At 44.2% G+C, this 15,857-nt stretch overlaps 1 protein-coding gene across 1 annotated transcript in view; it reads right to left on the bottom strand.

Annotated features, from left to right (window-relative positions):
- The window catches only part of CDH1 (cadherin 1), a 97,186-nt gene that overhangs the window by 13,858 nt on the left and 67,471 nt on the right, over positions 1-15,857 (bottom strand). Inside the window, exons 3-11 of the mRNA XM_007538144.3 lie at positions 14,444-14,673; positions 9,293-9,436; positions 9,036-9,191; positions 7,707-7,851; positions 6,053-6,228; positions 5,686-5,814; positions 3,626-3,808; positions 2,334-2,578; positions 172-317 (exon numbers count right to left, since the gene is read on the bottom strand). Of these exons, the coding sequence (XP_007538206.1) occupies positions 172-317; positions 2,334-2,578; positions 3,626-3,808; positions 5,686-5,814; positions 6,053-6,228; positions 7,707-7,851; positions 9,036-9,191; positions 9,293-9,436; positions 14,444-14,673 (1,554 nt within the window). The remainder of the gene's footprint in view (positions 1-171; positions 318-2,333; positions 2,579-3,625; positions 3,809-5,685; positions 5,815-6,052; positions 6,229-7,706; positions 7,852-9,035; positions 9,192-9,292; positions 9,437-14,443; positions 14,674-15,857) is intronic.

Genomic DNA, 15,857 nt, shown 5'->3' on the forward strand with positions numbered 1-15,857 from the left:
TCCTGTGGGAAAGAAGTGAGGTTCCAGCAGAAAGGACCAATGAAAAGATACTTTGGTTTGACTTAAATTTTATATGTGACATCGTTAGGAAATAAACTCAAAAGGAAGGGTGAGGGCAAAGGCGGCCAGGGGTGTGACGCAGCCATGACCTGATGAGAAACATTTCCTTACCATCATCAGTGGCTATGATGAGGGCCGTGTATGTGCTGTTCTTCACATGCTCAGAGTTCTCTCTGTCCAACTCTGCCCGAGTAACGATGGTGCCAGTCTCTGGATTAATCTCCAGCCAATTGGCACTGTCCCTCCAGATTCGATATCTGAAAGGGTACAAGCAGTTTTAGGATGGACATGACAAGACAGAAGGCCATTGAAGAAGATTAAGGTACCGCTTTGCCGAAATACTTGCTGCCAACTTTTGTCATTTTTAAAAATGTCAAACCTGCAGCCAGGAAACTATCAATAGCTAAGCTGATTGTGAGAGCACAGAACCTGAGTATCTGATGCATTAATCAGAGTCATCCATTCTCTACTTTCTCTCTCCAAATCAAATCTTAAAAATATACTTTCTGTAGAGTCTGGTTTTGGTGTATTCACTTTTTTTTACATTTGAGAATGAATTTGCAGACCTGTTTTTTCTTTCTACTCACAAATACCTCAATCTATGACCTCCTAAGAATAGACTATTTGATTTTTAATTTTAGGGAATATACCATTAAGATATGGCATATGTGACCCAATGGATAAAGAACTGGGGTCTGGCAGTGGCACACTGGGTTAAGTGCACATAGTATGAAGCGGAAGGATCCCAGTTCGAGCCCCTGACTCCCCACCTGTTAGGGGGGCTGCTTCACAAGTGGTAAAGCTGGTGTCTCTCCCTCTCCTCTCAATTTCTCTGTCCTATCCAAAAAGTTTAAAAAAGAATTGGGGCCTGGAGTTCAGCTCCCTGCACTGCCTATGCCAGGTGAATGTTCTATCTCCTCCTCTCCTCTAATAAATAAAAAGATATGGTGCATTTTCAGATTCCTCCCAAATACCACCCTTCAGAGCAACCTCACCACTGATTCATGATCCCATCTATGAAACCATGTGGTATTTAGTTGCCCAGTCTCTTGAGTGTCCATTAATTCAGAATTAGCCTTTTTCAAATGTGTAACCTAGTTTTGTAGTTACCCCCTAATTTTAGGCTTTGTGTGATGAGTTTTCTCATGATTTGAATCTGGTTATGGAAGTGGGGTAATGCGGTGTTCTCAACAATCACTATTATTTTATTGGTGAGAGACCACTAATCCTCCTTACGGAAAAGGCATCTTTTTCCTCTTTGTAATTAAGCAATCATCTAGGGAAAGATAATAGAGTATATCAGACTCAGTAAGATTCAACAATAGATTTGGCTGGCATCTATCAATACTTTTTGTAAACCAGATTACTACTTACCTCTGGCTTGTGGTGGTGCTCTCACCCCAATCTAATTTGCCTGAAGCAATAACTGCCCTGAGCCTATATTTTTAAAAGCAAACTCTCAGAGCCGAGGATGTTACTCAGAGGTAGAAAACTTTTTTTTAAGTTTTTCTATTAGTGATTTAATATTGACTTATACCCCTGCTGTCTTATAATTCCACACCTTTCCCACCACCAGATTTCTGTGTCCCCCATTCCTCCCTTTGGAAATTGCATTAGTTATCCCAAGATCACAGATATGGGCTATTATTTCTGTAACTATATTTATATTCATATATATTTGTTTCTGCCTTCACTTCCTAAGTCACACCTACTACTTCTGAATGTCCTTCTCTTTTCTAGCTCAGGGTCCTGATGGAATTCAGAGCCTTCTGATCATCCTTCCCTAACATTTGCCTCTCTAGGAATATGGACCAAAATTCTTTATGGGGTGCAGATGGTTGGAGTTCTAACTCCTGTAATTGCTTCTCAGCTGGACACTGGCAGGTCCATCCATACCCCCAGCCTGTTTCTATCTTTCCTTAGTGGGGTAGGGCTCTGGAGAGCTGAGGTTCCAGGTCATGTTAGTGAGGTCTTGGGTTCAATCCTTAGTACTGTATAAACTGGAATACTGTTCTAGTGTCTCTCCTTAAATAAGCGAGTCAAAAATTAGAGTCTTGTATAGGTCAACGATGAAAAAAAATACCATGAGCTAAGTACTTTTTTAAAGAAATTTTTTTCACTAGAGTACTGTTCAGACCTAGCTTACTGTGGTGCCAGCGACTGAACCTCAGACTTGCATAGTGGTTATGCCAAAGATAAGCAATCTCCCCTGCCAAACTAAGTATTTTATGCACTCAGGCACTGCAAATCAGTGTTAAAGCCTTAGCACTTACGTTATCTTCTGTGTCATAAACTTGTCTGGATCCTGAGCAGTGTAGGCTGTGATTTCCTGGCCCACGCCTATGTCTTCAGGCACATCCACTCTCTTTTGTGGAGGCAGGAAAATGGGGGCTTCATTCACATCCTGCACATCCACAGTGACGGTTGCTGTGGAGGTGGGGAGCTGGACCACAAAAGGTACCTGGTTCTTCACTTCCACATACAGAATATACTGCTGCTTGGTCTCAAAATCTAAACCCTAAAGGAGGGGGGTAATGAAAAATAAGGTTTATCTTCTGTTAACATAAAACAACCTGAGGATGCTTCAAGAGCAATAATGTCTAACTCTGACCTTAACCGGTAAAAATAGTGATTTCAGAGGCTGAGCCTGGGCGCCAAGATTTTCAGCAGTTTCCAGTAATTCAATTGCAGCCATATTAGCATTGAGAAAACAAACAAACAAACAAAAAACTCGAATGGAAACCTCAGTTAATAGAAAGTAGGACTTCTTTTAAGTCATTTACCCTAGACCAATGAAAGTATGTCTTTGCAACAACAGACGAATGCCAAGACCTCACTAACTATACACTGTTTGATGCCAGGAACACAGAGTTTACAATCAATCAGCAACAACATCAGATGCCATTTGACTTCCTATCTGTGTGATCTGGGTGGCTCAGACTCAGATAATTAAGTAGGAAATGGAAATACGCTCAAAGGACATGAATTACTAATCTTTCTTTTGTTAACGGAATAACAGGAGATGTTGGCATCAGATGTTCAATGGGAGGCAGGATTACATACTAAGTAATTCAGAACTGAAGGGTTTGTGAACTCTGACTAACAAGGAAAAATGCCCAACTTCTCAATTTTTAAGTTTCCAAAAAATCTTTCAGAAAGTCATATGTCTTGGCTCTATAATAATCCAGATAAATAGCATGAACTTATTATCCTTCCCATTTGCAAAATGGACATAGGTAGGCTGGCAAACATTGCAGAGTGGCCTGGGAGATGGCACAGTAGATACAGTGTTGGGCTCTGAAGTGTTCGGTCCCAGGCATCGCATGTGCCAGAGTGACACTCGCTCTAGTTCTCTCTCATTGAGAATAATATTGCAGAGAAGGAGTATAACAAAACAGAGAGCCCAGCCTCTTTGGTTTTAGAGTGAACATGAGCCTAAGGGTCCGTGCAAAGCCCCAGTGATCCACTTCCATCCATCATGCTTTGCTTATCTACTTCTGAGAAGGACATGGGAGCCCACTGGTTGGGTTGTCTGTTTCTGCAACTTGCCAAGCACCATACAAACCTTAGTTGTTTTCAAAATGCCATCGTTGGTGACTGGGTCTGTGGTGATGACAAATGGTTCCTGGTTATCATTTACTATGGTGTACTCAGCTGCCCAGGCTGGGGTGTTGGGGATGTCAGCATCTGTCACTTTGAGCGTGGTGATATAGGCATTAGGCTCGTTCTCAAGCACTGTCCCTACATACTGCAGAAAAAAAGAAGATAGGTCAATTCAGGCCATACGGAGGCTTGAGAGAGGCCTCAGGCAACTATGGGCCTCCTTTTCTCAGCATTATCCTCCTTTGAGAATCTGAAGTAGATTTCTTTCTTTTTTTTTTTTTAATTTTTATATTTATTTATTTTCCCTTTTGTTGCCCTTGTTTAACATTGTTGTGTTATTGATATCTTGTTGGATAGGACAGAGAGGAGGGGAAGACAGAGAGGGGGAGAGAAAGACAGACACCTACAGACCTGCTTCACTGCCTGTGAAGTGACTCCAGCCGGGGGCTCAAACCAGGATCCTTAAGCCAGTCCTTGTGCTTTATGCCACCACCCGACTCCCCTGAAGTAGATTTATAAGACCCTGCTGCCCCAAGTCACCTTGGCACACTCTGGTTCAGTAGCTGACTGTGATCTCAGCTCTGAGGAAGGCAGTTGTCTACCATGGGTTTACCTATCACTCAACATTCTTCCACAGTTCTCAGTGGGCCCAGTCATTGTTTTGTTATTACCAAGGCTTTACCTCTGACTTTTAAGACAGATCATAACACTGAAGTTTTTCCTAGTGCAGTGGGGGCCAGGATCCAATCTGGATTGTACATAAGCAGGTGCATTATTACCTAGGTGACCTATCTTGCCAGCTCAATTTTTGTTCTGTGTTTTGAAAGTGAAAGACTGAAATGACACCACAAAGCACTATGTCACAGAGGTCCGCCTACCTCTATCTTTATTAGATAGAGACAGAGAGATACCCACAGCCCTGCTTCACCATTTGTGAAGCTTCCCCTGTGCAGTGGGAACCAGGGACTTGAACTAGGGTCCTTGTGCGCTTAACCAGGAGGTGTGCCCTGTGGTGCTGGGGATGGAATCCATGGCCTCACTCATGGAAGGCACACACACTACCCATTTAGTCAATACTCAGCACTGTCTGCCTTGTTGGTCTCCTTCTAATTCTGCTTCTAAAGACCTCTTCTGTTTTGATCATCACCTTAGGTTCGCTTGCATCGCTTAATGCTGTGGTCTATTTACATAATCACTGCTTTACCTGAGACCCTCCCTGCCTACAGGGTACTGGTTTAATCCCCACTGGTTAGATGCAAGCTTGATATGCAGACTTTTTCCTTCTCCCCACTCCCTATTCTATGTATTTCCTCTTCCCATCTGACACTTCTGCCTCAGGAGATATAAAGGACAGGATTTTCTAATGAAGAGAGATTAGATTGAATGCACTGCATTCTCGCTCATCAATAGAGATTGAACTGCGTTCCCAGCTCAGCCATGGGTCCCTGGTCGTCTGTCTCCCACCCACGAAGCTAGCCCGGCAAGGCCTGGATGTAACAGCTGATTTTTGCCTTTGGGGTTATTGCTAGGGCTGGGTGCCTGCACTACAAATCCACTGCTCCTAGAGGCCATTTTTTCCTTTTTATTATTCCCCAATAATAAAATTAGGGAATAGAGAGGGTGCACACATGCTTCACAGTTCATGAGGCATGCTGGGGGCTTGGGCCCCAATCCTTGCACTTAGGCTAGAGTGGCAGCACACACATAGTACTGATTTCTTCATATTGGGATGTTGGAAAAGTCAAGACTTACTACTCTTGTTTTGTTTTTTTTTCTTTTTTTAAGAGCGTTTCATTTATTTATTCCCTTTTGTTATCGTTGTTGGACAGGACAGGAGGGGAACCAGGGTCCTCATGCCGGTCCTTGCACTTTGCGCCACCTGCGCTTAACACACTGTGCTACCACCCGACTCCCTACTCTTGTGATCTTTCAGACAACCCAAAGGTGTCTAGGTGTTCACCTATAATCAGTTGTGAACCAAAGACTTTTCCTTGGAAACCATCAAAAGAATTGGAGAATTACCACAGTAGGGCTGAAGATGGGAGGGTTGTCGTTGCTGTCGGTGACTGTGATCACTGCTGTTGCCGTTGTGCTTAAGCCATCGCCTTGAAGGTCAGCAGCTTGAACCGTCAGGGTGTATTTGGGAATACTCTGCAGAGAGATCACACACACCCTGGTCAGGACCGACAGCCACAACAGGCCCATTCTCGCCCCTTGCATAGAAACAGAACGTTTCACCATCTGTTTACGCCTTGGTCTGCCCACAGCATGAAACCTCTGGGCAGATGTGTTGACACCAAGCTCAGATCACCACCATACTAACTGGCAACTGAAAACAGTGAGGAAATGTACATTTGCTCAACACCCACTGAAACCTCGAGCCCCTGACCTCTCGATCCAGTCCGGTGGTGACCACACTGATGACCCCTGTGAGCTTATTGATGGTGAACATGTTGTCCTGAGGCAACTTGGGCTCTTGGTCGAGGATGGTATATGCAATGGCGGCATTGTAGGTGTTCACATCATCATCGGCATCAGTGGCTGTGACCTGCATCACAGAGGTTCCTGCAGGTGTTAGAGAGAACTGTCGTCAGTCAGGCTGTACTTGGGGACCTGCTTGGCTCAACCCTCTTTAGAGGGCTACAGGCAGGGCCCTCAGTATGGTGCCATGTCACAACTCCTCTGTTTTCTTACAACTAAAATGTGTACCAAACTGCTTGGAGAGGGAACATACATTCTTCCAGGGCACTAAAACTGTTTTACTCAGCACCAAAGAAGCTTTTCCAATACTAATTTTGAAATGGGGGTGGAATGGAGGTTAGAAGAGAATAGTAATCTTGAACTTAAGCATTTTGTTGTGGACCTGGAAGTTTAATGTGCAGATATTATTGGAAATGAAAACAAGAGTAAGTAAATGGAACTACATCAAACTGAAAAGCAAACTAGATAAGGATAACCCAGGGTAATGGGAACCTTTTTTTATATATTTATTTAATAACTATAACAAAAGGGAAAATATTGTTGTTGGATAGGACAGAGAGGGGGAGAGAAAGACAGACCTGCTTTATCGCCTGTGAAGTGACTCCCCTGCAGGTGGGGAGCCGGGGGCTCAAACTGGGATCCTTAGGCTGGTCCTTGCAGTACCACCCGACCCCCTGGGGGCCCTTTTTGATGGGGCAGGGGACCAATATGATCAAAAGAATCACATAAGGAACTTAAATTACTGACAAGCATCTGTTTCTTCATCTTTTTTTAAAATGTCTTTAATCTTTATTGATTTGATAGAGAACAGCCAGATATAGAGAGGGGCTGGGTGGTGGCATACCCGGTTAAGCACACATAGTATAAGAAGGACCTGGGTTCGAGCCTTCTGCTCCCCACATTCACAAGCGGTAAAGCAGGCCTGCAGATATCTTTCTGTCCTAGCCAATAGGACGGGAAAAAAATGGCTGCCAAGAGAAATGGATTCATAGTGGTGGGCACTGAGTGATAACCCCAGAAGGGGAGAGACATCTACAGCATTGCTTCACCACCTGTGAAGCTTTCCCCCTGCAGGTGGGGATGGAGGTCTTGAACCTAGACCCTTGTACATTGTAATGTGTGCTCAATTAGGTGCACAACCACCCGGTCACGAGAATGTTTTCTTTCTTTTTTCTACCTCCTGGGTGACTGTTGTGGCTCAGTGCCTGCACTATGAACCCATTGCTCCCGGAGGCTTATTTTTTCCATTTTGTTACTATTGTTGGGTAAGACAGAGAGAAGGAGAGAAAGCCAGACACTTGCAGACCTGCCTCTCCTATGCGTGGTGCTCCTGTGTTGTGTGCTAGGGGGAGGGGGGGGCCTCAGGCCCCCGCTACAGCACTGCTCGGCTCTAGTTTCCAGGAGTGCTGGGACGAAGGTGATTCTGAAATTGCTACTTTGCCCATAGAAAGGTAGAACACACGTGTGTGCACACAAAGTTCCGTCTACATTAAAGGACTGACTCCACACTGCAGCGTCCACGGAATCTAAACTCCTGGGTCTTTGGACATTACTGGACATACCTGGAAGAGCGCCTTCAATGACCGACCCCTCAAAGACGGGCTGGGTAAACTCAGGCCTGTTGTCATTCTGATCCATCACTGTGATCACAATCTCCATTGGGTCCTCGATGGCGTTTCCATCCGAAGACACGGCATGAGAGTAGAGCTGTAAGAAGAGCCACAGGAGGGTTTTCAGGTACCCGCCAGAAAGAAGAGTTGGGGTGGGCTTCACCTGGCTGCTCTTATTTCCCCCCTCCAGACACCCAAGCACATGTTCCTGCTTCAATGAAGTCACAACCCTGCATAAAATCATGGGACATAAGGACACATGGACTACAGAAATGCCCGGCCTGGTAAGATGAAAGTAGGAACCTCAGAAATTCTAACTCCCAGCAAAGTACAATTTGTCTACTCTTCCACCCACCCCATCTCTCTGCCTTTGACGACAATGCATTACTCCCTAGGTTCCCCGAATTCATGCTACAACAAGGTCTAGAAATGGTTTTAAATTCCAACAGCAACACCACTGACCTCTTCCTTTGGGTCAGGTACTATTGGTCCCCAAAACTGGGACATAGCTTAGGTCTAATGCTTGATGCAGACAGGCTTGCCTCGCATATGGATTTGCCCCTACTTTTCTTCATAACATAACTACTAATTTCCCAGGTCTCCCTGTCATTTCTCCTTGGCAGTTGGTCTAGAGGTGTCCCGTAAAGCTCCTCACATGTCCACAGCATCTGACCTAGGGACCCATCATAGACTGATTAAAAAAAAAACACAGGGTGGTGAATATGTGTCTCAGGGAGCAGTGGTACACATGCCTTTCATGCATGAGGCCCTGGGTCTGATTCCTGGCAGTGTACAGAAGCACCATGGAAAGCACCAAGAACAAAAGCAGGTAGAGCTAGAAGTGGATCTACCCTGTGACCCTGCAGTTCCTCTCCTGGGGCTATATCCTAAGGAATCAAACACACTCATCCCAAAAGATTTGCGTATACCTATGTTCATAGCAACACAATTTGTTTCCTAAACCTGAAAAGAACCCAGGTAACTGAGTAAACTGTGGTATGGATGCATATACACAGTGGGATACTACTCAGCTATTAAAAATGAATTTATCTTCTTCACTTCATCTTGGATGGAGCAGGTAGAACTCCATGAGTGGTGGAATGGTACTATGATCTCACTACCCTCGCCCCATAGCCTTACCACCCCCCCCCACACACACACACACCCATGAGAATAGAAAAGTGAGTCGGGGGCAATTTAACACCTCTCAATCTAAAAATCTCCCTAGATCAGTGAAGCTCTGGTGAAGACAGGAATACTTCCAAGTGAAGGGATACTCACAATGTACTTAGGAATGACTTCTCTGTCCAGAGGCTCTGTAACCTTCAGCCATCCAGTTTCTCTCTCAATAATAAACACACCAACAGGGGGTGTGTCAGCTCCTTGGCCAGTGATGCTATAGAAAACCTGGGTTTCTTTGTCCCTGTTTGATTTGATCTGAAAACAAAACAGAAACAAAATGGGCAAGGAGGTAGCATCAGGTCTCTTCCCCTGGCAGATTCCTCCCAGAGAAGTAGACAAGTAAGTTCCTTCTCTACCTGGACCACATTTTTAGGAAATGGGCCTTTCTCATTTTCGGGGCAGGAAATGGGAGGGATGACCCAGTCTCTCTTCTGCCTTTTGAGACCATGGTGGGAGCTGGGGAATTGGATCACTTCCATCTGGTTTCCAGAGAGAGTGTCCTAGAAGGGAAAGAAATGAACAAAATGAGACAGTCTGGGAGAAATAGGACAAGACAGACAACCTAACCTATCCCTCCCATCAGCAGGCCAACCTGTAGAGGGATGTGTTTAGCTTTAACTTAACAAAATGAACAGTGAAACCCAAATAAGTTGTGTTTCTTCTTTAATCTTCCAGTGTTCGTGGAGTTCAAGTCATCATTTCACATTCTGATTACAGGTTTGAAGGGGGTGATATTACTTTACAAGTTATTTCAAGTCTGCCTATCATACCTGCTATTTAACAGAACATTAAGACCTGATGATTTAATATCAGGGCTGATTCAGCAACTCGGTATTCAGATGTTTTCATTTACGATTTTCCTACAGATACAGGTCTCCCATCCTTGAGCAATCAGACAGAATTAGTGAGTTTTGGGAACTGGCAATAAGAACTACTTTGTGATCAATACAAATGATTTTATCTCATTGTGTCCTTTTGTCTATATGGCTTCCATTTGTTCTAGCAGACATGCTGGAATAGGACCAAAAACACCCCTTTGAGACTTATATCGAACAGTTTTTACGGGTGATAAAGATAACTTTCTGCACACACAGGGAAATAAGATAGCTGAAGATTAAAAAAAAAGATCTCTCATATTGTGTAAGTGTTTTAAAGTGATCAGTGGTAACAGAGTGAAGGTTCCAGAGGACAGTCTCACCCTCTCCCCACCTTCTGTGTAAGAACAACTACGCATAACTACTGATCATTGTTTCTCAAGTAGGATTCAAACCCTGTAGTGCTGGCTTTTAAACTGATTCAAAACACACAGACAGAAGACACCAGGTATCTTCACAGCTCCCTTTACAATCCTATATTCCTGTGTATGGACAAAAGAACAGACTGATGGACACACACCTCCATCTTTGCATTAACTTCCTGGAAAAGCAGACCCACCCAGGCCAAGGAAAGGCCACGAAGCCAGGCACCTCATCTTAGAATAATTAGTAAGATACTGGTATTGCAAAGAAATCACTCAGAAAAGTGTCTAAGGTGGCCAGGTGGTGGCTCACCTGGTTAAGCACACAGTACAAAGTATAATGACCCTGGGGGCTGGGCAGTAGCACTGTGGATTAAGCACACTTGGCGCAAGAATCCCAGTTCGAGTCCCTGGCTCCCCACCTGCAGGGGAGTCGCTTCATAGGCAGTGAAACAGGTCTGCAGGTGTCTATCTTTCTCTCCCCATCTCTGTCCTATCCAACAACGACAACAATAGGGGGAAAGAAATATAAAATTAAAAAAAAAAAAAAAGTTGAGAGATCAGAACAGAAAGGGGAAACCCAAAGCAGAACTTGGACTGAATTTGGTGCATTGCACCAGGTAAAGGGCTCTGGTGGGCGATGGTGAAGGAGGACCTAGGCTGAGAGTGTTTTGCAGAAAACCAAGAAGTCTTACACATTAAGAACAATTATACTGTAAACTATTAATTACAATAATTTTTTTTTTTAACTTCAAGGTACCTGCACTACGAATCCACTGCTCCTGGAGGCCATTTTTTATCCCATTTTTGTTGCCCTTGTGGTTGCTATTGCTGCTGTTGTAGGACAGAGGGAAAAAGAGAGCGAGGAGGGGAAGACAGACACCTGCAGACCTGCTTGTGCTCAAACCCGGATCCTTATGCCAGTTCTTTTGCTTCATTCCATTAGTTTGCTGTGGTTTTGTGTGTTTGTGAGAATTAAGTGGAATCATGTCTAAGCACAATAAGCATGAAGTTCATCCCTCAGACAAAGGATACAAGACTGAGGAATAACTGGAGAGTTAGGTGTGTTTGGTATGAGTGTGTATACTTACTTGAAGTATGAATGAATTAATGTTACTTAACAAAATATCGGGAGTCGGGCAGTAGCGCAGTGGGCGCAAAGCATAGCTTAAGGATCCCGGTTCGAACCCCCAGCTCCCCACCTGTAGGGGAGTCGCTTCACAGGCAGTGAAGCAGGTCTGGCAGGTGTCTACCTTTCTCTGCCATAAAATATCTACTCTGTCATCTATCTATACATACACATGTATAGAGGAAGAGGTCAGAGTCTAGCTCAAGTCAAAGACTATTTCCCATACTACACCTGTAGCTAAGTGTGACCGTGAGGCAAAGTCCTAGCCGGAAAATTCCACAAAGCCTTTATAAAAAAGCAGACAACAAAGATACACATATTTATATTCCTTTTCTTTTCATCACCCAGAATAAGGATGTGATGCCTGGCACTCCAGCAACCATCCTGGATCATGCGATATTCTTGAGGATGGAAGCCATGTGCTCAGGATGACAGAACAGAAAAGAAAACAAGAGCTGACGTTCCTGGTAACTGAAGATGCCTTACTGGTCACAAGTTACTTTGTATTTTTCTTAACAGGAAAAAGAAATAGACAATTGTTTTAGTGAATAAACAGAGTATTTTAGACAAATTATTGTGATAACTGTCTTTTCGTCATAAAAGACTTTCAGGGGCAGGGGTAGAGATAGCACAATGGTTATGCAAATAGACTCTCATGCCTGAGGCCCTCTCAGGTCCCAGGTTCAATCCCCCAGCACCACCATAAGCCAGAGCTGAGCAGTGCTCTGGTTAAAAAAAAAAAAAAAGGCTTTCAGGCACAGCTGCCCAGCAAGGACTCAGCACATGGCATCTGCATGATTGACAGAATCAGTGGAAACTTATGTTAAGGAGCTTTGTTCAAAGAGCTCTACTAAGTTTCCTTAAGCTTCTGGTCTAATAACTCCATGGAGGAAAAAAGAAAACAAATCTATTAGAACTACTATCTTCTAGGGGGCTGGGCTGTAGCAAAGCAGGTTATGTACACATGGTGAGAAGCACAAGGCCCCACGTAAGGATCCCAGTTTGAGGCCCCAGATCCCCACCTGTAGAGGGGTCGCTTCACAAGCGGTGAAGCAGGTGTCTATCTTTCTCTCTCCCCTCCTCTCTCGATTTCTCTCTGTCTTATCCAACAACAGCGACAACAATAACAACAAGGGAGAAAATAGCCTCCAGGAGCAGTGGATCAGTGGATTCTAAGTGCAGGCACTGAGCTCCAGCGATAACCCTGGAAGCAAAAAAAAAAAAAAAGGGGGGGAGGGGGGAATTACTATCTTCCAAGGAACTTAAGAGTCTGCAGAAAGTGGTCTGGGAGATGGCTCAGTGGATAGAGCACTGAACTCTCAAGTGTGAGGTCCTGAGTTCAAGTAGCACATGTACCAAGGTGATATCTGGTTCTTTCCCTCTCCTATCTTTCTTATTAATAAACAAAATCTTAAAGAGTCTTCAGGGAGAAAAAGCAGGAACCAGCCAGAGTGGCTCTGGCACTCACAACATGTTCCACAAGGCAGAAAGTAAGTAAAATATGAGGAGAATGTTTCCCCAGAGAGACATCGAGCTAGGAAGCACCACGGGAGCAGTTCAGAACTTGGCAAAGGCATTTGGCTTTGGGTGGTAGTTTCCAGACACATTCTTGCCAAGAACCAGAGCAGACATCTGCTCATGCCAATCTGGCCTTCTGTCTGCTGAGTATTTCCTGGGTTCCTAATTGTTACCAGACCCAGAGTCAGGCCCTGACTGTGCAAGAGGGATGGACAGATCTTGTGACATTTCTAGTCCAAGGGCAGTGGGAGCACTGTGCACAGCACCAGATGAGTTTCATGAGTGGTGCTTTGTTGTCTCTTTCTCTAAAGTTAAAGGGGAGAAAGTTCACCAGGAGCAGTGGAGTCACTGAGACACAAAACCCTGGCCCAAGAAAATTCTCTCTCACTCGTAATAAATACATCTCCTTTCACAAAAATGTTTATGCTAATTCTAGGGACCAGACAGTGGCACACCTGGTTGAGTGCACATACTTCCATTTGCAAGGACCTAGATTTGAGTTCCCATCCCCACCTGCAGGGATTGGGGGGTGGGTGGGAGAGGGGTGCTTAAGCACGACTGTGGGTATCTGTCTATCCCCTCTTCCCCTCTCAATTTCTATACTATCAAGTAAAACAAAAAGGGGCCAGGTTGTAGTACACATGGTAAAGTGTACACATTATAGTGCTCAAGGACTTGGGTCCAATCCCTCGGTCCCTACCTGCAGGGAGTTAACATCACAAGCAGTGAAACAGTACTGCCAGGTGTCTCTAAAACTAAATAAGAAGTCATCTAAAAAAAAGGGGGGGGGGTAGGGCGGTAGTGCAGCTGGTTAAGCGCACATGGTGCAAAGATCCCGGTTCGAGGCCCCGGCTCCCCACTTGCAGGGGAGTCGCTTCACAGGTGGTGAAGCAAGTCTGCAGGTGTCTTTCTTTCCCCCTCTCTCTATTTCTCTCTGTCCTATACAACGACATCAATAACTACAACAATAAAAGGGAGGAAAGAAAAGGAAAAATGGCCACCTGGAACAGTGGATTTGCAAGCATCGTGCCAAGTGATAGCCCTGTTGGCAAACAAAGAAACAAAAAACTATTTCGGAAGCTCTTTAAAAAAAAAGTATTGGGACCAGGTGGTGGTACACCTGGTTGATATGTGCACTTTAGAATGCACAAGGACCTGGGTTCAAGCCCCTAGTCCCTACCTGTAAGGGGAAAGCTTTGCGAGTGGTGAAGCAGGGCTGTAGGTGTCTCTATGCAATAAATATGATAAAAAATTAAAGTAATAATTTATTGTCTAACAGATCTAAAAGCTTCTTGGTGACTCTTCACTCAAACTCCTCTTTTCTAGAAATAAAGGAAAGATCAGGGAATTGACCTGTGTACTTATATACCTAACATAATCCTAGCATTTCACATGTGTTTGTTCATGCAGCCAGTACCATCTCTATTTTACAAGTAAGGACATTCAAACATTCAAGCACAGACAGATTAAATAACTCCAAGATTACTCAGGCAGTAAATGGCAAAGCTGGGAGTAGATTGCAGACAAGCGTCCCCCTCCCAGGGTGGAGGTGGCAGAGGAGAAGGGTGCTACTGGCGCTTAGTGGGTTAAAATTATAGATGCTGACAAACACGCCCAACATACATGATGGTGGTGACGGCGGTGGCGGTGGCCTTCTGCTACTGCCTTCAGTGTAACTTTGATGGAGAATTTCCTACGGCTGGAGTCCCAGGCGTGGACATGAAATGTCACCTCTGAATTATGCAGCTGTAGAGGCCGTTTGACGATCACCACTCCATCTGTGCCCACTCTGAAGTGGGTGTTGTCAGAATAGTAGACTGTCCTTGGCTGACCAGTGCATCCTTCAAAACGTACTGCAGAGGAGAAGTTAAAGCAGTTAGGAAACTGGGTAGATTAACAACTAGAGAATTCCTTCTCTGAAAATCAGACTTGATGATTCACCCACCAGAAGCCTGAGTCACCCCAGAACAAGCACAAGTAAACTATAGTGTGGTGACAGGAGCAAGCATTCAAGTGGTCAGTATCAACATGACATCCTTCATAATTACTCACTGACTGTGACTATGATCTGGTTTCTTTTTTCCCTCTGTCTAGTTGTACAGTAAAAGTCAGTCACCTGTCTACAAAGTAACTTCAAGAACAGAAATGAGGCCTCTCTTCTTTCAGTTGGTTCCCGACAGCTTGAAAACCAACCCCTAAGATAACAGAAACCCAGGTCCAATAAGATACTGTGGAAAGTCTCCATTTAAATAAAGTGGCAGATAGTTAAGAGTCAGCATGGCATAATGGTTAGGAGTATAGGCTCTGAAAAAGAATACACAGGTATGACTCCCAGCTTGGCTTATTGCTCCAGAACCTTAATTGAAAATTTTAATCTAAGAAGTGGGCTGGGAGTATGGATCGACCTGTCAATACCCATATCCAGCAGAGAAGTATTTACAGAAGCCAAACCTCCTACTTTCTGCTCCCCATAAAGATCTTGGGTCCATACTCCCCGAGGGATAGAGTAGGGAAGCTTTCAATGAAGGGGATATGGAACTCTGCTGGTGGGAATTGTATGAGATTGTACCCCTTTTATGCCACAATCTTGTCAACCATTATTAAATCACTAATTAAAAAAAAAGAGAAAATTTTAATTTGTGTCTCACTACCTATAGAATGATGGCAACAGCAGCCATATAGTAGGATTATTATATTACATATATTATATAGTTACACATCAGTGCTTGCTGTATAATAAGCACCATATTAAAACTTGTGGAGTAAGGTTGCAAAATAAATGTAAGGCTGGGGAAACAAAATTATGGTTATGCAAAAAGATTCTCATGCCTGGGGCTCTGTAGTCCCAAGTTCAAACCCCAGCACCACCATAAACCAGAGCTGAGCAGTGAGTTGGAGAAACACACACACATGCACACATACCTTGCCCTGTCACTTTTTTCAGCCCAGTGTGTCACAAAAGATGATGATAATTAATTGTAAATATTTTTTAGTGTGGATTGCATGCTTAGAATCTGAGGCACAGAGAGATAATGCC

Source organism: Erinaceus europaeus, chromosome 2 (genome assembly GCF_950295315.1).
Source record: "Erinaceus europaeus chromosome 2, mEriEur2.1, whole genome shotgun sequence".
NCBI classification, from domain to species: Eukaryota; Metazoa; Chordata; class Mammalia; order Eulipotyphla; family Erinaceidae; genus Erinaceus; species Erinaceus europaeus.